At 44.7% G+C, this 22,793-nt stretch overlaps 1 protein-coding gene across 3 annotated transcripts in view; it reads left to right on the top strand.

Moving 5' to 3' along the window:
• Window positions 1-22,793, top strand: part of LOC128340806 (cytosolic phospholipase A2 epsilon-like) — an 86,072-nt gene that overhangs the window by 32,749 nt on the left and 30,530 nt on the right. For all 3 annotated transcript variants that reach the window (XM_053286525.1, XM_053286527.1, XM_053286526.1), the window contains 5 exons: window positions 727-862; window positions 4,721-4,857; window positions 12,998-13,220; window positions 15,024-15,138; window positions 20,513-20,650. In XM_053286525.1, coding sequence (XP_053142500.1) covers window positions 727-862; window positions 4,721-4,857; window positions 12,998-13,220; window positions 15,024-15,138; window positions 20,513-20,650 — 749 coding nt within the window. The remainder of the gene's footprint in view (window positions 1-726; window positions 863-4,720; window positions 4,858-12,997; window positions 13,221-15,023; window positions 15,139-20,512; window positions 20,651-22,793) is intronic.

Here is a 22,793-nt window from a genome sequence, read left to right as displayed (position 1 = left end):
ATATTACAATGGCATCTCCAAGATAGCGCTGAGAGAGATTCCTGCTTGCAACCTTGGAGAAGCCACTGCCAGTCTGTAAGACAATACTGAGCTTTTGTCTGTGAAGACAATACGGTGCTAGATAGACCAATGGTCTGACTCAGTATATGGCAGCTTCCTATGTTCCTATGTTATTTCAGTGCAGTGTAGGATTGCTTAAGTTCCTCTGGGCTGTGTGTTTTTTTCTTAACCAGATGGGATGCATTGAATAGGACTGCATAATGTATGGCCCACACAAAGCTGAATGTAGACTGTGTATATGAAAAGCCCTCTGTTTTTTGAAGTGTCAAGCAAGCAGCAAAAATAGGAGATTTGTTGCGTTCCAGGTGCATGACCTATATGGTACGTTGCATTTGGGCCATGAGTTATGCATAGACACATACATGCAGACCCTAATGGTCCTGACTGACTCAACCTCTCCTAATCATTTCTACATTTATTTCCCCGCCCCCAGTCTCTATAACTATAAAATGGTAAAATACTATTTTTAAAAAGAGGGGGGTATTTTTTTTAGGTAATACCTCAATAATTTGCAGAGCATTGTTAAGAGTATAAAATGCAGCTTTTATATTAGACTTGAATATACTTTTTCTGTTAGTAGCTCTGCAGTGGACTCTGAGTAAATAATAATTACACAAATGCAATGCATTGACATGTTGGTTGTTCTGTTCCTGACCTGTGTGCAAGGCCAAAAGGCCTAGATGTGCGTTTGGGGTATGACCTATGTGTGGAGGAACAAATGCTTATCCAGAAACGGAAGAAGATTGCTGCAGCTACCCTAAAAAAGGTTCTCCACTTAGAGAAGGAATTGCAGAATCATGAGGTGTGTAGAGCAAAGAACGATTTAGCTATTTGCCTTTTATCTATATTTGGTTCTTTAGGCATACCTTGAGTAAGATCTATGACTATTTGGTGGCTTCAGCAAGAGCTGCACCCATTGCAGAGGGATGCTCTTGAACGTATATTTAAATATATTTAATAGGCCTATGCAAAGTCAGATCGGAAATGTCTGAAATAATCCAAAATTGGCCAAATTGGTTAATCTAACATTTCTCATCTGAAATTGTCTTTCTGATATCAGGCTGGAAATATCTGATATGATGTTGGAAAGTCGGAATTCCAGTCAAAATACATGTTGGAATATCAGAGGTTCAAAATGGCGGAAACTGCCATTTAAAAACAGTTTTAAAATCAGATTCCCCCCCCCAAAGGTCAATGGGGAAAATGAAAAAAAAATCATTAAAAAATAACCAGTTGAGCCTAGAGCCTTGTAACTTGCCACACATGGGGGTGGGGGGAGAATGTAAGCCACCCCCTACATAGTGAATTTGAAGAGGATTGGTCAAAAATTCATTTTTGATTTTTTTTAAAAAAGGCTAAAAATGGTGAAATCTGCCTTGTTTCAAGCTAGAACTTTACAAAAACTGAAACTGAAGACTTTCCTTGGGACCATCATTTAATCAGCATATGGAAGAATCTGCCCTTTGCCTTCATGGAAAAGGGGTAACAGCATACCCCTTTGCCCTGTACTTTATATTTCCAAAATGGATGGGCATACAGTTATGAAATCTGGCACACATGAAGTTCTGGATCTGAAGCCCTCCCTAGGACCATCATTCCATCTCCAACTGGAGGAAAAATGACATTCCTTTGATTTTATATTAACTCTTTTCCTCCCCAATGCAGGAATAAGCAGACCTTTTACAAGTTCTCCCCAGTAACCTCTATGGGAAAAGATCTGATTTTAAGTAGGATTTTCAACCGGAAATCCCACTCCAATCCATTATGCAACATGCCCGGGGCAAAGAATCCAATTCCAACAGTTTCAGAATCAGATCAGATCAGATATGGATTGGGTCTGACTTTTTCAAGCATGCACAGGCCTAATATTTAATAATTAGCTGGCCCGGGCACAGAGCATCTGTCCCTCTAGTTCTCTTTTGTTCTCGGCCCCTCACTCACAGCCCTCCACTCTCTCTTCCCTCTTCCCCGCTCCAATGTTTTTTTCTCCGTGGCCAGCCACCTGGCTGGCCACTTTTTTGGGCTGCCTGTTGCTTTCTTTCCCCTGGCCCGCCCGCAGCTTTCTCCCCTCCCCCCCGTCACCGCTGCTTTCTCTCCCTCACTCTGCCACTGCTGCTTTCACTTTCTCCCCGCTGCACTGGGGCTGAATGAAGCCTCTCTGTGCCTGCCATTTGACCGGCAGACAGCCTCAGAGAAGGGAGCTGCACCTCCCTCTCTGCTGCCTGCTCCGCCATTCTCCTCATTCAGTCCCAGTGCAGGCAATCCTTACATTTGGCCAAGCAGGTGGGCTGGAGAGGGAGGCTGCATCGCCCTCTCCACCGCCTGCCCAGCCATTCTCCTGGGCAGCAGTTTCTTCCCCCCCCCACCCGTCCCTGCCGTGGTGCACCCCTCCCCGCCGCTATCTGGCAGCTGCTTGCAAATTCTTAAGAGAGCTGCCATGCATGGGATTAGCGATGGGAACATCTTAGATAATTATAGAGAGACTAGTATTTTTAAGCCCGTTATGATAACGGGCGCTAGCTTTCTATCCCGTCTTTTCTCTCTCTCTCTCTCTCTCTCTCTCTCTCTCTCTTTTTCCCCCTTGTCCCCTCTCTCTCTCTCTCTCTCTCTCTCTCTTTTTTTTTTTGTTGTCTCTGTTTTTGTTCTTCCTTATTTTGCTTTTACTTTTTTGGGGGTGTGTGTGTGGATGAATAACGGCCAAAATGGCCCATGAGAAGGTGGCCGCCCCCGCCTATCGCCCTCCCGCGCACCTAGCTGCCGGAGCCCACCTTACCCGCTCCAGCCCGAAGGAAAAGAGAGGAACTCGGGAACAGAGCTACTCTCTGTGTTAAGCTGCTGCCCATACTGTCGCAATGGACGCAATAGGCGTCCTTTGCGTCTATAGCGGCAGTTTGAGCAGTGACTTAGCACAGAGAGGAGCTCTGCTCATGAGCTCCTCTCTTTTCCCTCGGGCTGGAGCGGGTAAGGTGGTCTTCGGCAGCTGGGTGGGCGGGAGGGCGATAGGCGGGGCGGCGACCTTCTCATGGGCCATTTTGGCCCTTAATCTTTTGGGGGGGAGCGGGGAAGGTGATTTTGGGCAGCTGGGAGGGCGGGTGAGCAGGCGGGGGCCTCGTTGGCGGCTTCGCCGCCACCTCGCCCAGCTTCATTTTGGGCAGCTGGGAGGGCGGGTGAGCAGGCGGGGGCGACGGCTGTGAGCAGGCGGGGGCCTCGTTGGCGGCTTTGCCGCCACCTCGCCCAGCTTCCCTGTCCCCCGTCTCGGTCTTCCCCCGCCGCCATTGCCCTCGCCTTTTTCAGGGCGGCCGCTTCTGGTTGCCTCGGCCTCCTCTCGCTGTGCCGCAGCTCATGGCCGAGGCGGTGGCTCTGCCGCCGCCTCCGACACTTTCCTCCGCTGCCACACACCGGCTAATGGCCGCCCTTGGCTGTGGGACACTGGTGTCTGCGGTCCTGTGTCCCTTGGGCTCTTCTGGGCCTGCGCTTCGCGCAGGCCCACAACAGCCCAGGGAGGCAGGGACGCAGATCCCCAACGTTCCAAAGCCACGGCCACTCACTTAGCCTTTTATTATATAGGATACAAGCTGTCTCCATGCTTGGTCTGACTAGGCATCCATCTAATCCAGTATTGTCTCTGCTGTACATGGCAGTGGCTCTTCAAGGAGAGATCTTTCCTAATTCTGCTACTGGAGATCTCTCCTTAAAAACAAAAAACAAAAAAACCTGAAGATACAAGGCATTGGAATCTTATGCATGCAGAATTTGTGTTTTCCCACTGAACTACATAGGTCTGGCGTGGGGGATTGGCTTTGTTGAACAACTGCCCATGGTCCTCAGAAGACCCACTGCTGATCCCTAAGACCACCACTGTGCCCATAGCCTCCATGTGGTAGTGGTGGTCAGTTAGGAATGTGCCTATAGAAGGCAGTTTGCCAAGCACCCCTTGAAATTGAAGCCATCCTTGGAACTATAGGCCCTCTCCAATGATGCAGTGACCAAGTAGGTGTTAAACCTATAGTCAATGGATAACAAACCTGTCCACATAGCTTGAAAATTCTTGTGTGAGGATCCACACTGGCATGTAATGTTTTCACACTTCTATTCCTCCATAGATATTCCTCCACATAATAAAAATATGAGGTCAGAATTTCCTTATAGTTAAGTCAATAAAGGTGATCTGAGATAAAACCTATGATCGTTATTTTGTTTCTTTGTTTTACAAATTTGGCCGTAGCACCTGTTTTATTTGTTTTTAATATTTTAAAATTCAAATCTAACAAACTAGATCTGGCCACACTGCCAGTTGGTGCAAATGAGAAAGACTATTCCTTAGGGTAAGCACTCTGCTATTTCAACATTCTGTTAAAAAGCTAGAAAAGAGTGTATGACAGGGCTGCTCAACTTCGGTCCTCCTGCAGATGTTGGCCTTCAGCTCCCATAATCCCTGGCTATTGGCCACTGTGGCTGGGGATTTCAGGAGTTGTAGTCCAAAAACAGCGGGCGGCGGGCAGTGGCAGCTAAGTTAACAGGCCTGGTCTATGAGCACTCTCATCATAGGATTTTGATGGAATAGTCCCATGACCATCTCAAATAATCTTCCTTTTTTCACTGACCTTTTTTTAACCCAAGTATTTAATGTTTGTTTCTGTTTTTGTTTTATGTCCAACAGGTGCCAGTGGTGGCTGTTATGTCAACAGGGGGTGGTGCCAGGGCATTCACAGCTTTACATGGCAACCTTTTTGGTCTTCAAAAGCTGGATCTCTTAAATTGCATTTCATATATCACTGGCTCTTCTGGCTCCACATGGTAAGGATGGCATATCAAAGATTTCCTTTAGCATGTCTATATTTCATCAGGACAGCACCAGAAAATAAATATATTGGGGAGGGGGCACAGAAGTGGCAGAATTAATTTTGGAGGGTAGAAAGCTTTGCCCACCCCACCTGTTAGATTTTAAAATGAGAAATAATTGTACATTCTATAGTTTCACTCCATTCTAAACACATTTCTTTGCAGTAAGTCCTTTTGATTATGATGAAATTAAACTTTTTTCCTCACCGCAGTTATATCACCAACAGCTAGAAGTGAGCCTATGGGACATTGCTCTTGATATAGAGTACATACTGTACTGGCCTCTGAGTACATACTGTACTGGCAACTGCCCCAGGGTGATTGGTAAACACCCCAAAACCTGCATTTGGGCTTGGTGTGGGGAAATTAACTCATGGTGGAGCAGTTTCACATCAGATTAAATTTAATGCAAAGTGTTGGTTACAGGAAAATGACCGGCTGAGAGAAAGAGGTTCAAAACAAAGAAGGCAGGGGCGTAACTACAATTAGGCAGGGGGAGGCCGTTGTCTTGGGGCCCCCGTCTTGGGGGGGGCCCTCAGAGGCTCTCCCCCACCCAGCGTCTACCCTATCCTCCACCGCCGAGGAGGCAGCCCTGGAAAGCTCACGGCACGTTTTTGAAATCAAAGAGCGTGCACAAGAGAGACACCCCATCCAAGCCCAGGGAGAAGCGTGGAAGGCGGCTTCCTCTTTGGCGGGCTCCTCGTGTGCCTGGTGGGGGGCGGCGGCGGCAGCTCTGCTTGCAACTGTACTGCCGCGCGCGCAGGGACCAGGCAGCCACTGCGGCTGTGGTGACTCAGGGGAGAAAAAAGTTGGGGGGGGGATTGCGCCTGCCTGGTTTCCTGAGAACAGCTGATCTCCTGGGGAGAGACTGCGAAGAAGCCCTGGCGAGTGGTGCAAAGGAGCCAAGCTGACCCGAAGACAGGGAAATAGCCGCCGGGCCAACTGGGGAGAGGAGAGGTGGCTGGAGAGCGCAAGTCAGCAAGAGTCCGTGCTCAGGGCTACGGCCCAGAGGCCGCATATGTGTGGCGCGGGGCAAGTCAGTTGAAGTCTGCGCCGTCGTGTCCCCCAGTGCGTGCATTGCAGAGAGGAGAGAGGGGCGTCGCCGCTGCAGACGAGGAGCGCTGAGGGCTGAGGAGGATGAGGCATTCCTGATCGCGCCCTCCCTCCCACTCCCCCCCCCACAATCCCTATCCCCAGCCATGACTTTCATGCACAGCTTCTTGCACCCGCAGCAAGCGATGCGGGCCAGCTGCACCCCTCTCCTGGCCCTGGGGGTTGGCTGTGTTTCGCAACGCAGAGCTGGCTCCAGCGGCGCTCCCCGCTGCCGGCACCTGCGGGTCTTGGTGGACATGGACGGGGTGCTGGTGGACTTCAAAGGTGGCTTCCTGAAGAAGTTCAGAGCCAAGTATCCGGAGAAGGCTTTCATCTCCCTGGAGGATCGGAGGGGCTTCTGGGTGTCCAAGCAGTATGGGCAGCTGGAACCGGAGCTGAGTGTGAGTGAGTCCAGAGTGATGGTGATGGTGATGCATTCTTACATGCAAAAGTCATTCCCAAGCCTTTTCCGCCAGTGGCTTCACAACAACCCTGTGAAGCAGACCACCATCATTCCCATTTTGCACATGGGGGCCTCTTACCCGTATTTACCCAAAAAGAAAAGACACTGAATGTAAGACAACCCCCTTAAAAACATAGGCTAAATACAGGTGATACTGTATTTACCTGAAAGGAAGAGGGAAAGATGACCCCCTGATGACAATTTAAGATTCTTTCTTTCCTCTCCTACTGATTGAGGTGGCTTATAAAATAATTTCAAAAAGAAATAAAAATAGCAGAAAAGCCCTGCTAGGTCAAAACAAAGATCCATCTAGACCAACATCCAAGCAGGACATTTATTAATTATTTATTTATTAGATTTCTATACTGCCCTTCCAAAAATGACTCAGGGCGGTTTACACAGAGAAATAACAAATAGAGAAGATGGACCCCTGTCCCGAAAGGGCTTACAATCTTAAAAGAAACATACGACAGACACCAGCAACAGTCACTGGAAGTACTGTGCTGGGGGTGGATAGGGCCAGTTACTCTCTGCGGCACTAAGTAAACGTGACATGCCGTAAGATCGGGACGCACGGTTGCTTGAACTCGCATCCTCTCTGGCCTGGCTGGCAGCTCTCGCCCTTAATCCCTGATTGTGAGCTGTGAGCAGGCCGTGGGAAAGAAAGGGCACGTTGCGCATGTGTGTCTGTGGCTGTCATCTCTCTCTTCTTGTCTGACGTGTCGAGCCTGTGTCTGGAGCTAAGGGGCTCCTGCTGCTGCTGCCAAAAGCACTGGGCAGGGAGAGGGGAGCGGAGAAATGCAGCATGCAGCAAGCGCGGGGGAAACTTCCGGTAAATGCCACCGCTCATAGAGGTCACGAACTTGCTGGTTTTTCTTTCCTTTTGAAGTCATTTAAAAAAAATTTTCTCGGCAGGGGGGCCCATTTAAGAATCTTGTCTCAGGGCCCACTCCAACCTAGTTACGCCCCTGAAAGAAGGTTTTATTCCCCATACAACTGCTAAGAGGAAATTTAGCTCAATGTCCAAATGAACGTAGCTTCTAGGCTGGCCAGAGAAATGAGTCTCAGAGAAATAGGCTCTCGGATTCAGGAGAGGAGAGATAGGGACAGAGGCAGCCCAGATTGGGGCACAGCAGCAGTTATCATACAACCTCGATTCTTTCTTCAGTAATGAGTAGATCTTCGTGGCTTGGGAGTGACCAACAGACCTCTTTCTTTGGTGGTAGACTGAGGAGCAGCAAGCAGCAAAGAATCAAGGAAGTTAGACAGCAAAGATGTATCCAAAGGGCATCTGTTCTCATGGAGCCAGCTCCAGGTGTTAGCGAGGAGGGCAGCGTGGGACGGATCCAGCAAGGGAATCAATCTGGGGCCTGGAAGTATAGGTGGCCCGCAGAGCAAAACACTGCTAAAAGGTATAGCAAGTATTTGTTGCAGCGTCAAAGTAAGAGTGACTCCAGTGGTAACCAAGTGGGTAGCATTGGAGGCCAAGGGGATCACAATGGCTCAGGTATCCAAGGGCAGATAAAGCCCAAACATGTCCTGGGGGGACATTCCAATTGACCTTCTTTCTTGGCTAGGGAAGTTCCAGGGAATCTCAAAAGATCCCTGTGTTTGCCATGCTGCACTACAACACAATGTGGAAACACCTAGTAAACTAACCAGTGTCATAATGGGCACATCTCTGAGTTCCTATGGTCTACTTAGTCACCTGCTGCTACTATGGGAGTTGCATTCACAAAGCCCTATCTGACTTTCCTGCTGAGGTAATTAGTTTTTAGTTTGTTTGAAGCATCTATGGAGGGGAGGTGAACCAAAGGAGAATCAATCGGGCAAAGAGACCTTGAACAGAGAGTTAACTGTTGCGAGTTAACTTCAGGAGTCTACTCAGGTGTCCCAGCCTGGGGAAGGCGTGAGGCAAGTTCCCTTTCAGTTTGGCTCTTTGGCAGCTGCTAAATCTAGGGGTAACTGTACCACTGCCTACTGAGTGACTGTTCCCCAATATGCCAACAAACGGAGAGGTCACAATTCTGTGAGGCTCCTGAGCATGTCAAAAAGTGAGACCCATACGCCTGCAGTCTCACATAAGCAGAGTGGCTTCTGGGAGCCTGTAGAAAAAGCAGTATGCCTTCTTCTGCATGATCCCCATTGCACATTAAGCTCATTGAGAGAGGTCCATCTCTGGATGCTGACAGCTCATCTGGTGGCAACTCAGGAGCTGGCCTCCTCTGTAGTCACTTCTGGGGTATGGAATGCACTCCCTATTAGACATTCATGGTTTATCATCTTTACCAGCTTTTGAAAGAGCCCTTTAGATAGCCAGGTAGATAACTAGAGCACAAATGGAAAAGGACTCAACTTGAATCTGACAGATTATAGCACAGAGCACAATTGAAGACCTATGCGCTGGCAATACGTGAAGCAAAGAAGCGATTCCTTGCTGTGTGTATTGCGTTTGCAGGTTTGTGTCCAGCGGAATTGTCGAGGGTGGTGAGGGGACTTATACAGGACCATTCTGCTTGGGCTTTGGAGCCATCAGCTGCTGTGAAACTTTTATTGTGTTTTTTGTGGACAAAATCTCTCATATTCGAGCCAAGCTGGATTCCATTGTTGGTGCAGAGTCTTTAGCAGGGGTATCTATCAACTCTTCTTGTGTGGTTAAATTGGATCAGTTTCCATTGGTGACTCCTGAGGATGTGAACAAGCTGCTTGGAACTGTGCGTCCTACTACCTGTTCTCTTGACCCTTGTCTGGCATGGCTTAGGAACATTGGAAGCTGCCATATACCAAGTCAGAGAGGCTTCTAGCTTATATCATCAAACAGGGAGACTGTTGGAGAGGGCCTAGCTGAGATCTTAAATGCTTCTCTGAGGGAAAGTAGGATGCCTCCTTGTTTCAAGGAGGCAATTATTATACCTCTTTTAAAGAAGTCTACACTTGATCCTTCAGAGTTCTGCAATTATAGGCCTGTCTCCAATCTCCCGTGGTTAGCCAAGGTGATTAAGAAGGTAGTGGCTTCTCAACTCCAGGCAGCCTTGGATGAAACAGATTCTCTAGACCCACCAGACTGGATTTCAGGTAGGTTATGGAGTGGAGACTGCCTTGGTCAGCCTGATAGATGATCTCCAAAGAGGAACTGACAGATGGAGTGTGACTCTGTTGGTCCTTTTGGATCTCTCAGTGGCTTTCAATACCATCAACCATGGTATCCTTTTGGATCGCTTGAGGGGAATGGGTGTAGAGGGCACTGAGTGGTTACGCTTATACTTCTAGGGCAGATTTTAGAAGGTGTCACTTGTGGACTGCTGCTCTATGAAGCAAGAGCTTTTGTATGGTGTCCCTCAGGACTCCAATGCTTTTTAACATCTACATGAAACCACTGGGATAGACCATCAAGGGATTTGTGCGGGGTGTTATCAGTCTAAATCTATTTCTCTCTTTCAGCTTCATTAGGCAATGGCATAACGTCCCTAAATGCCTGCCTCAAGGCAGTAATGGGCTGGATGAGGTATAACAAATTGAGACTGAATCTAAACAAGATAGAGGTGCTCATTGTAGGAAGTCTCAGTTTAGGAAATGGGATGGACCTGCCGGTTCTGGATGGTGTTACACTCTCCCAGAAGGAACAGATCTGCAGTTTGGGAGAACTTCTGAACCCAACCCTCTCTCTCAAAACTCAGGTGGAGGTGGAGGCCAGGAGTGCTTTCTATCAGTTGTGGCTGGTTCACCAACTGCACCATTTTCCTGGAAGTGAGGACCTTAAGACAGTGGTGCACATGCTGGTAACCTCCAGGCTTGACTACTGCAATGCACTCTACATGAGGCTGCCTTTGTACATACTCAAGAAACTGCAATTGGTGCAGAATACTGCTGCCGGATTGGTCTCCAGGATGTCCCAAAGAGACCATATTGATTGATTGATTGATTAAGTGCCGTCAAGTCAGTGTTGACTCTTAGCGACCACATAGATAGAATCTCTCCAGGATGATCGGTCTTCAACTTGGCCTTTACATTCATTGCTGTCGTAATCGAGTTCATCCACCTGCTGCTGGTCATCCTTTTCTTCTCTTTCCTTCAACTTTCCCCAGCATTATGGACTTCTCAAGGGAGCTGGGTCTTCTTGTTTGAGCCTGGTCATTTGTGCCTTGAGTGAAAATTCTGGATTGATTTGTTCTATGATCCAAGATCATTGTACACACTCCAGAAACTGCAGTTGGTGCAGAATGCTGCTGCCAGATTGGTCTCCTGGATGTCCCAAGGATACAATATTACTCCAGTTTTAAAATAACTACACTGACCACTAACAGGTTTCCGGACAAAATACTAAGTGCTTGTTATAACCTATAAAGCCCTTAACACAGTGCTGCTCAACTTTGTCCCTCCTGCATATGTTGGCCTAAAATTCCCATAATCCTTGGCTATTGACTGCTGTGGCTGGGAATTATGGGAGTTGTAATCCAAAAACAGCTGGTGTGCCGAAACTGAGTAGAGGTGTGCACGGAACTGCGGTCCGGCACTGGGCTGGGGGGGTTCCTTTAAGAGTGGGAGGGGTTTACTTACCCCTCCCGCCACTTTCCCCCTCCGGCGCCCGTTGTTCTTTTAATAATTGGGGCGGCAGGATACCTCGCTGCCGCCCCTTCTTATGTTTTGCTGCTGCTGCTGCCGGCTACGCTGCAAAAGGCTTCAATAAGCCTGTAGCACACGCGCACGTCGGTGGAGACGTGAAGTGCGTGCAATGTGTGTGTGCGCGCTATAGGCTTATTGAAGCCTTTCGCAGCATAGCCGGCAGCAGCAAAACATAAGAAGGGGCGGCAGGGAGGTATCCTGCCGCCCCAGTTATTAAAAGAACAACGGGCACTGGAGGGGGAAAGCGGCGGGAGGGGTAAGTAAACCCTCCCCTCGCTCTTAAAGGAACCCCCCAGCCCAATCACCTGAACCCCGAACACCCATGTCCAGACTGGTCCGGAGGCCTGTAGAATGGAACGGTCCGGGCTCATCACTAAAACTGAGCAGCCCTGCCTTAAGAGCTTAGGCCCAGGGTATTTAAGAGAATGCCATCTTCATTATGAGACCTGCCACCTATTAAGATCTTCAGGGGAGGTTTGTCTGAGGGTGCCATCTGATGCCAGCTCAAAGGCAAGCCTTCTTTGTAGTGGCCCCAGGACTGTGGAATACACTTCCTGCTGAGATTGTTGCTGCGCCATTCCTGTTGGCATTTAGGAAACAACTAAAGATGCCCCTCTTCAGCCAAGCTTTTTAGCGGTCTGGTAGTTTTAATGGGTATTTTAATTTGATTGTTATATGTTTTAGTTGTTAAAATTTCTTGATTTGTTTTATTGCTGTAAACCACCTAGAGACTTTGGTAGTGGGTGGTATACACACACACACACTCTGCATTTTTTTAGCCTGGCTTTTAGTAATCTTTTAGTAATCTTTGAATGTTTTAAATTGTTTGTTGTTTTAACAGTTTGTTTTATTTTTTTAATATTGTATTTTGGTGTCAGGTGGTATATAAATTAAACAAACAAAGAAATAATATGAGAAGTACCCATGGGAACTCAGCAATGGGGAGGATGGTGGTGAGAGAGCTACTTTTGGGACTGACTAGCTTAATCCCTCTGTTGCCAGGTATATATTCTGTACATTCTGAATATTCACCTTGGGTTTTTTGTTATATACTGTATTTTATTCTTATGTGCTTACCTATGGCACCAAAGCTCTGACTCAGAAAAGAAAAAGAGCACTAAAAAGTGTGTTTGATTAGGAAATAAGACCCTTTGTAAAGGTGCACTATGTCTGGATGTGTTAATCTCAAATATGGGTGAGTATAGGGAAACTCTCATTTGTCATGCTTACTAGTTGACCTTGGGCAAGTCACTTATCTCTTAATCTAGCCTACCTACACAGGGTGGTTGTGAGACTAAATCACTGATCTGAGATCATTTGATAAAGGGTAGGATTCAACTGTGAGTTATTTAAATAAATGCATAAATAAAGGTTAATACCTGCTAGTTAATACCAGCAGGGATACGCCTAGGCTGGAAGTATTCCAATTTCAGGTCTTTGTAGTTTGCTTGCATGCATGCTTGCTTTCTTCTTGTCTCTTGGTTGATTTTCTTAATGTGTTTTGAGTTCATATAAAAGGAAATATTCACCAACAGGTTTGGTGAACCTCAAGGCATGAATGCTCTTTTTCATCAGGGGAAAGTTATGTGCTTTAAAAGTGTTGCTATCTTTTCTGGCCTGCTAACATCAACAACAACAACAACTTCTGCATTTGTTGGAGGTGTGTGTGTGTGTGTGTGTGTGTGTGTGTGTGTAAAAACATTCTTCCTATTTTCAAGAGAGTTCAGTACTCCCCATGAAGTTCTTTTGGCTGAAAAATCCCATAGGTATTGGATTATTTCTAAAGAATCAAAATAACCAGCTCTGCACAAATGACTAATTTTCATACACATACATTGTTGACTTCTACATATCACTAATTACAGTCAAAGTGTTTGTACAAAGTTAATTTTCAGTCATTCTATTTCCTTTCTCTAGGACGTTATCAAATCTATACGAAGATGTTCACTGGTCACAGAAGGACCTTTCAGGAGCAATTGCAGAAGCTCGCAAGAACATGATCAAAAACAAGATGAATCTGTTTTCCTTTGAAAACTTAAAGGAATACAGCCAAGCTTTGGAGCAGCGACAGAAGGAAGGCTACAAAACATGTGTTACTGATTTTTGGGGCCTCATCATTGACAAAGCCTTAGGCAATGGGGTAATTGATAAGTCTGTTTCCTGATTACAGAAAATGAAGCTGTGAAATGCTGTTCAGACAAATTTTATTTGTGCAAATTGTTTGTTCTCTGTGATGGAGAAAAATATAATCTCATGGAATCAGCTCAGACACAAAGGGCTCAGGTTACATCAAACCTGTAGTCTCCATTGTTAAGCTTCCAACAACATCTGCATATGTTAAGCCTACCTAGGTTCCTATGGTGACCAGGCTTCAATAAAACGAAGATGAACTTGAAAGCATAGGAAGACCCACATTTTGCATGTGCTTGTATTTAACTCAAGAATTTCTCCCTCCCCTCCCCTTCTTGACTCCCTTCACAGAATCTCACTAATCTGCCACAATGCCTCCCCCACCCCCGTCCCCAGAGCTTGCAAATGCAAATCACTCAAAGAGTAGTCCAGACCGAACTGACAAACTCTCCTTCCTGTGTTCCAGAAATCCACCAAGCAAACATTTTTTAAAAAGAAAAGAAAGCTTGAGTTTGGAAAAAGGCCGACTTATCGGCAATGGCCCCTCCACACATCACAGATAAGCTTCGGGGCATACTTGAAGCCTTGGGGTCCCCCAACCCCAAGCCTCTGAAAATAGAGGGGTTTTTTATGCCGGACATAATTTGGGCTAAGCCAGAATGTGCAGCCATAATTTGGGGGGAAACAGAGTTGTGTCTGAACTGGTCCCTGATAGCCCACAGCAACTTTGGGGTAAATTTAGCTGATATGTAGGCTGTCACCCTCCATTCTGGAGGAGATTCAAACTAACAGCCATGTGTGTAAAAGCTCCTGTTGTGCTTTATATGAATTTCAGGATCATAGTCTCTCTTCTTTAAGTTTATCAAATCTCTTCCCCAGAGACTCTGAATATACATTTATTTATTGAAGTCTGTTATTTCTTTATTATGCTTATATGCCATTTTTCTGCCAAAGCACTTGAGGCAATTTTAAAATAATGGCTTACAATATAAGACACACAGTACAAAAGGGAAAAGAACAGGGAGAGGAGAGGAGAATAAGCAAATTCAGGTACTGATTCTTCATCGCTGTTACAAATGACCAGGTGGCATGATCACTGCAGGAGACAACTCTGGGAATGGAGAAACAAATGGCAGTGAGTCCAAGCCAGGCCAATAGATGAATCCTTGCTGTCTTGCCTCTCCCTCAGATGCAGCTATGTGGAATGAGAACAGGACCTGTGGGAAACAGTTGGAATGGGATCAGACTCATATGGGTGAAATCAGTATTTGTAGTTAAGATTAGCCCAGCCTCACAATCACGGAAGCATCCACCATCAAGGATAGGGCACTTCCCTATTCAGATAAATGCCACTCAGAGTGTGAGCAGTGAAGCTGAGGGGATGACTGATGGGACAGGGACAGACCTTCTGACCTATCTGTGTCACCGTACACAGTTAAGGCAGTGCTTTTAAGAAGGTCTGAATGGGGCTATTGTCTTCTCTCAGTACAGCTCCCTTCCTAATTGTATATGCCCATAAGTAAGTGTGCCATCAAGTCGATTTCAACTCCTGGCGGCCACAGAGCCCTGTGCTTTTCTTTTAGTAGAATATAGTAGGGGTTTACCATTGCCCCCTCCAGTACAGTATGAGATAATGTCTTTCAGCATCTTCCTATATTGCTGCTGTCCAGTATAATACCACCGGGGATTTGAACTGGCAACCTTCTGCTTTTTAGTCAAGCATTTTCCCACTGTGCCATTAGGTGGCTGTATCTGCCCATAGGAATAGATATTTTAGTCATGTCAGTAATTTGTTCAATAATTCTTTTTATAGAACGGCAGCAGCACACTTTCAGGGCAGAAGCATGCATTGACTCATGGTCAGAATCCTCTGCCTATTTATATGGTTCTCAACACCAAAGACAAGTACAGCCTTGCAGAATTTAAAGGTAATGCAAAATATGTTGCACTTCATGTGAACACAAAAAGAGCTCAGTTTGTGAGTTGGTGGACATTTCTCTTTAGGTTGTCACTAACTCTCTTACACACAAATATCCAGTTTCCATACTGTGAAATATTCTAGTGCCCTTATCTTTGTTTCAGACTTTCTTTCTGCTTGTGATTATGCCAACATTCACTATTTTAAGGGAATATATGAGACACTTTAAAGCATGAGTCCAGGTGGAAGAGAAACAAACAAGCAGACTGCTTATTTCAAAGTTGATTAAGAAAATATATTGGGGAAGACATATTTTCCCTGATAGCACAGGGTATATGTTAACCTGGTCACCTTTTAATGTAGGATAGAGTTTGGGGAAGAGCAGGAATATGACTGTGTCAGGTTTATGGCTGGGATCCCACAGAGATACTGGTGAGATTTGGCAAGAAGTGAGGGTAGGTGCAGGAAATCAAGGCCCCGGTTAGCTTTCTGTGGAGCAAGTATCATGGGCTGTATGCAAGGAAACTCAAAGCAGTGGCTAAGAAAGTTACTGAAGCAATTGTCTGGAGTCTACTCTAAGCTCAGATAGTTCTGCCATCATAGGGTTGTTTCTAGTCCTGTGCTCTGCAAGCAAAGCTGTTGCAACTTAAAGGTGCCATTGCTCTGTTCCTCAGGAAACATCTTGCTACCCTGGCTGGGGGTGGGGGGAGAAATAGGAGAGGGAGAGAATTGGGGTGTCCTCCCTCACCTCAGAAAGTTCTGAGGAGGAAACCTTGGAGCCAGGGTGGGAAGGCTGCAGTTACTTCCTTGGGCAAGACAGATGCTGTCCTGGGAACCCCTTCTTTGAAAGTTTCCAGCAATGCAGCTCTTTCTGGGACTCTCTCCAGGCATGGTTTCTGCCTCCTGTCTTTCCCATCATCTGAGTCCAGGTCTGGGCCATGACAGGCTGAAATCTGGGGGTTCCTTGTCTGTACCATGTATTGTAAAGAAGATAAGGTGTGGTCATGTAGGAGAAGGAAGGGATGAGAAGAAAATTAGTGGTTTGGTGATATTAAAAAAGCCAAAAAGGGTTTTAGATTGTGAGTCCTTTGGGGACAGGGAGCCATCTTATTTATTTATTATTTCTCTGTGTAAACCTCCCTGAGCCATTTTTGGAAGGGAGGTATAGAAATCAAATAAATAAAATAAAATAAATAAATAGGAGTACTGGGGACAGGAAAGGGGTTTTTAATGTTAAGAAAATGAAAGGGCAGTAATGATGGCCTCTTGGCAGGGATGGGCAGAAGTGCCCAGTTCTATTCCATGGAGTTTTGTCAGAGAGCAGAATGAGAAGATTGAGCTATACCATACTTCCAGAGCAGAGGGCAGAAGCTAGACTGGCTTCTACAATTTACTACAGGCATATGCAAGGAAGCTGACATGGCTCAACCTCACCATGCATTCCTGAGGCTCTCTGATCCAATGATGGGCAACTGTTTTCATGACACCCTCATTGCACTGGAGACCTTTGGTCATGGGGTGCTGAGCTTCATGGTGAGCCACTGGTGCTGCAATCCCACTTTCTTTTATTATTAAATTTGTATAGCATCTTTCATTAAAACAATCCTAAGGCAGTTCACACAGAAAAATTAAAACTATAAAATTTACACAATTTCAATATTAAGCTAGAATATAAAAACATAGATCTGACCAAAAAAAAATTTAAAATACAAGCACAATATATCCATACAAAATCCAAAGCAGCAGCAGCTATGTGAGCACTTGCCTCACATAGCTTCAGAATGCAAAGAAGGGGTCACTGGAACATAGGAAGCTGCCTTATACTGAGTCAGACCATCTAGCTCAGTATTGTCTACACTGACTGGCAGTGGCTCTGCAAGGTTTCAGTCAGGAGTCCTTCCTAGCCCTACCCGGAGATGCTGGAGATTGAACCATGGACCTTCTTCATGCAAATGAGATGCTCTACACTGAGCTACAGGCCTATCCCCAAAGCAGCCTCTAGGCCTTGCTAGACCCCCTCCCTTCACATCCTGATAGCCCTCCAATCCAGAAAGGGTTAATTTTACCTACCTTGGGGCAGAATGCACATCTCATGATAGAATGTCTCTCATCCAGCTAATTCTGCAATGATATCAGGGAACCTCTGACAATCAGAACTGCACATGCCTAATGACTAGTAACCATGAAGTAGAAAGGTGGATTTGGTTCTGGATATTCCAATTTGGAAAGACTAAACTGCCTATCCCCATCATAAAATAAAGATGCCTGGTGCCAAAGAATAGGGAGGAACTCACGTTGTAATGTGCAAAATCTGTTCCCTTATTGCTGTGGAGTTTTCTGCTTTGCCTCCCTATGCTCTTGGACATCCATTGGAAATCCACTGTGTGCCTAGGACAGGGCTGCTCAGTTTTGGCCCTCCTGCGGATGTTGGCCTATAACTCCCATAATCCCTGGCTATTGGCCACTGTGGCTGGGGATTATGGAAGTTGTAGTCCAAAACCAGCTGGGAAGCCACAGTTGAGCAGCCCTGGTTTAGGATTTCCTTACTTTTTTGAATAAACTATGCACATATAGACCTGATTTGTTATTGTTTTCTCAGAAAAAGCAGTTGTGCAACTGAAGTGAATAACAGAGGTGGGCCAGTGCATGTTCGTTCGTTCATTCATTTATTCATTCATTTCTATACCGCCCTTCAAAAAATGGCTCAGGGTGGTTTCCAGAGAAATAATAAATAAATAAGATGTACCCCTGTCCCCAAAGGGCTCACAATCTAAAAAGAAACATAAGATAGACACCAGCAACTGTCACTGGAGGAATACTGTGCTGGGGGTGGATAGGGCCAGTTACTCTCCCCCTGCTAAATAAAGAGAATCACCACATTAAAAGATGCCTCTTTGCCAAGTTAGCAGGGCAAAGATCATCTGCCGTAGCTATTAGTGGGAATCTGCATTGTAAAGTGCATCCCATTGTAAGTAGTGCAGCATAGGCAGACACTGAAGTCTGATTTATGTTCTGATGTGCATTCAGCATCTTTCTTTCCCCCTTTTGCCTAGCTTATGCAAAAGTACGTCTGGCAACCATTCTTCCCCCATGAGAGAGTAAATTGGATAGAATCGCACATAATAAGGAAAGTTTGGTATAACTGCCTGGAAGAACGGTATCTGTGTTAGGAGATGGGGTGATACTTCAAAGAGAAGGGGGCTAGAAATGCAAAATTTCCCCACTCAAAGTCTGGCCTCATTTCAAGTCAGATCTAGCTCCCATTGAGCTGGGCCCAACTAGAAACAGGACACATGCCCTGCCTTTGCCACTTCCCTGCCAGCCTTCCCTCTTTCCCCAAGAATAAAAGTCTCTTCTGTGTGAAGGGAAGCCTCTTACCACTGCCTGCATCTTCCGCTTTCCCCAAGGTTGTACTCCCCGCCCTCACATTAGTAACCCTATTGTGCTCACACATATTTTTTTTTAACATTTGTATTCCACTCCTCCTCAAGAAGCCCAGAGTTAACTTACATAGTTAAGTTTCTCCTCGCAACAACCTTTGTGAGAATATAATTTCTGTGTTGGCAGTCAAACTTGACAGGTTACTGTGGCATTAAACTCATGTTTTCATGGCAAGACAGTGGGGAAATAGGTTGCAAAATCATGTAAGAATTTCATGATATTGTAATTTCAAGACCTGTTCTGTGGTGTTCTGTCAGCACCAGACTCACTAGTCCTGAAAACTTAGATGACAGCACTCTCACCCTCCCTCCCTCCCTTCTTTAATCCCCCCCACCTCCAGTTCCACCCCAGCTCCCAAAAAAATCACTACTGGCATTCTGAAGGAGGGGTGTTTGTTCATTCTGATACCCTGAAAATGGAGCATGACAGAAATTGCAGGTTTTGTGGTGAGCATGGAAAATGAGGAAAGTGCCAAGTCAGTTTTGATCGATTTCCAAAATTTTAGAAAATTGAATTAGAAATCTATTTTACCTAAACCCTAATTTTGTCTTTTTAAAAAATAGCATATTTTAGAATAGCTTGGTTTTTAAAAAAGAAAGTAATTTTAGAAAACTGGTGGAAGAAGATGCATTTCCAAATTTATTTATTTTAAAATAAATAAATCCTCTATGTCAATCACTGATAGTACAAATACAGCAAAAAATTTCCATACAGAGGTAACCATGTCCCCATTCAAACTGTAGAATGCCATTTTTGCTGAAAGAAATAGTTCTTGAATCATTTTCTCCAGTGTGCTGGTAAAATTTCACTTGGAAACATAGCCTTCTCTTTTGAACTACACAGTTTAGGTCACCATTAATTATTCTGTGAAAAGTGGTATATAAATATTTGTAGTTGTTTGTAGTCAGACTTGTAATATATAAATCTTTTAGAAGTATCATTCGAATACGTTGTCATATACAAATTTCCCATATTGACTAAAAAAAGCTGCGGTGTATTGAGTTCAAAAATGGGAAAAGGTTAAGGGCAGAACTATATATTGTGGACAATGTTGTACTGCTGAATTTCCCTCCTGGCCTTGACAAGGGCAGCCAATAATATCGGGTAGGAATGGGGAAGCATATAACATAATACAGTTGTTCACATAACCGTAGTCACTAGGGCTGGGGAGCGATGGTGGGAAGTCAGGAGCTTAACTGCCTTCTCCCCCACACAATCTGAGCCCGCAGAGGGCTGCATCACTCATGCAGCCACAATAGTGGTGCGGTGGTGATCAGCACAGCAAGCAGGAGATGGGGGAGCGGCAGCCCAGCCGTCAGATATCCCACAATGCACGGTATAAGCAGCACAGCACGCTGGGATATATTGTGGGCACTCCTTCCCCTCAGCCTGTATGGTTGGTAGCCTGCTCGCCCACACGACCAGGTAGGAGATGTACACGTGTCCTCCTACCTCACTTTTAGCCCAGGTTTCAAACCCAGGCTACTCAGTGGAGGCACTTCTCATGAACAGCTCTGCTTGGGCTAGCACTGTCCTATCTGGGTAGGGCTGGTCGTGAGAACAACCCCTATAACTTCATGACATAAGGTCAATATATCTGGAGAGGAGAGAGAATTTTTCATGGGGATGCTGCTTCAAGAGTGTTGAAGCACTGTTCAGCATTCACAATAATGTGAATTATTTCTCAAATTAAACACAAGCTAACTCATTAGTCAACAGCATTTAAAGGTAACTGTGTGATCGATCTGAACACCGTATGTCATGATATAAAGTTTTCTCCAGGTTTCCTTTTTAAAATGTTAATTTATTCATTAAATTTTCATGTTAATTTATTTGCTCTAATTATGAAACTAATTTAGATTCAAACACTAGGACAAACAGAAACCCACACTACACAAAATAAATCATTAATTTGAGCTAAAGTTTGTCTTGTCATGTTGCAGAATGGATGGAATTTACTCCCTTTGAGGTTGGTGTACTAAAATATGGGGCCTATATTCGTTCTGAGGATTTTGGAAGCAAATTCTTTATGGGTCGGCGGATGAAGAAGATTCCAGAATCTCACATCTGTTATATGAAAGGTAGGTTGAATTTTCTGCTTTTAATAACAAATGATTAATATAGATATCCTCTCCTGGCAGGCATCCTCTCCTCCATCACAGCTTTTAGAAAACAAGTAAAAAAGTGGTTCTTCACCCAGGCTTTTATATGAGAGTACAGTTTTTACTGCTGTTGTTTTGTGTTTTTTCTGTTATTGTTTTATACAATTTTTCAATAGAGATATATTATTTCTATATTTAATATTTGTACTTTTAATTTGTATTTTAATTGTCTATTGTTTTAATTACATTGTAAATGGCTTTGGGGTTATTTTAATGAAAAGTGGTATAGAAATGGAACAATAAATAAAATAAATACAGTTTTCCAGATATGTGTTATGTATGTATAGCTGCAGAATGTACAGTCAGGCTGGTTTATTCATTCCATGAAATATTATGGAAGCTGTACTTCTAGACACACTTATTTGGTGATGAACTTCACTAATAAATGAAGTAAATGGGCTTAGATTGAGGTGAAAGACATACAAAAACAAGACCATTGTACTGAGGTATGCAGCTGACCAGTTGGATCTGTTTACTGAGGTCTAAGGGAGGTAAATTCCAGATCACTGTTTTGAATCTGATTCTGTTAATTCAAAATAGAATGTTTAGAGCCAGCAAACACATTAAGAATAATTACATTTTGCTGGGATTGAACCAGTTCATACTGTAGGTGGGGAATGACATCTTTCAGTACTTCCCCACTATTAAATAAGTTGTTCTAGTAAGAACTAATATGCCTACTTTCCTTTCATTATCCCTACAACTGAACTAAATTTGGCCCAAATCATTTAGGCAGTTCACAAGTTAGCCCACTTGAGCTTCAAACGTTCAGGCATCCGCCAACTTCCATTGGGGTGGATAACAGCATCACAAACTATGCATCTGAGGTGTCCCTACAACTGTACCAAATTTGGTCCCAAAAGGTTCCCACTAGTGCCTCAAATGTTCATGTGTCCACCATCTTGAATCAGGGTGGAGGACATCATTACAAACTACAGCCTTGAGGTGTCCCTGTGTGTCACTCATTACAATTGTACCAAATTAGGCTTAAATCAGATAGGCGGTTTACAAGTTAGCCCTCTTGCAATTCAAATGTTCACACATCTGCCATCTTGGATTGGGGTGGATTACATCATTATAAACTACACCATTGAGGTGTCACTGTGTGTCACTCACTACAACTGTACCAAATGTGGTTCAAATTGGTTAGGTGGTCCACAAGTTAGCTCACTTGCACCTCAAACATTTATGCAACCACTATTTTGGATCGGGGTGGATGACATCACCACAAATTATGCCATTGAGGCATGTCTATGTGTCCCTACAGCTGTATCCAGTTTGGTTTATATTGGTCCAAGCATTGCAAAGTTGATGGGATACACACACACACACACACACACACACACACACACACACACACACGTAGGATAAAGGAACCCTCTATGAAGCAACCTAGTATGTCAGAGAAAGAGCTAGGCATGATAATTGCTCTCTGATACATTAATTTTGCAGTGCAGGGATCTTTTTTTTTTACATGGAAAAGAACTGAGGCATGCAATACTATATCCCATCTGTAGTCTGAATTGTTACAAACTCAACAACAGGTCTCTGCCCTCATGTGAGTGTGAGCTAATCTACATGTTTAGAAAAATCCTGTGACATAGGAAGCAAACAGCATACCAGCAGCGATGTTGCCATGACTTGTCATTTGTCTTCCTGCTTTCTCTTCATTCTGTCAGGCAGCTTAGAGCAAAACATGCAGGTTTCATCACCACACCCTTTTATTGTTCTGCAGTAAAGCTTTTTGATAACAAATTCTGCATGCAAATTTCATCTCATCCAACGTTTATATAGGGCTGTTAAATGACATTCAAAAGAATGCACACAGCACAGAATCAAAGTCAAGTAGCATAACTAGCCTTGCTCTAAACTATTCCATATTGGATTGAAATATCTTGATTGATTGATTGATTGATTAAGTGCCGTCAAGTAGGTGTCAACTCTTAGTAACCACATAGATAGATTCTCTCTAGGTTGATCTGTCTTCAACATGGCCTTTAAGATCGCTCAGTGATGCATTCATTGCTGTCGTAATCGAGTCCATCCACCTTGCTGCTGGTCA

Source organism: Hemicordylus capensis, chromosome 1, assembly GCF_027244095.1.
Source record: "Hemicordylus capensis ecotype Gifberg chromosome 1, rHemCap1.1.pri, whole genome shotgun sequence".
NCBI lineage: Eukaryota > Metazoa > Chordata > Lepidosauria > Squamata > Cordylidae > Hemicordylus > Hemicordylus capensis.
This window is presented reverse-complemented; position numbering and strand designations above follow the sequence as displayed.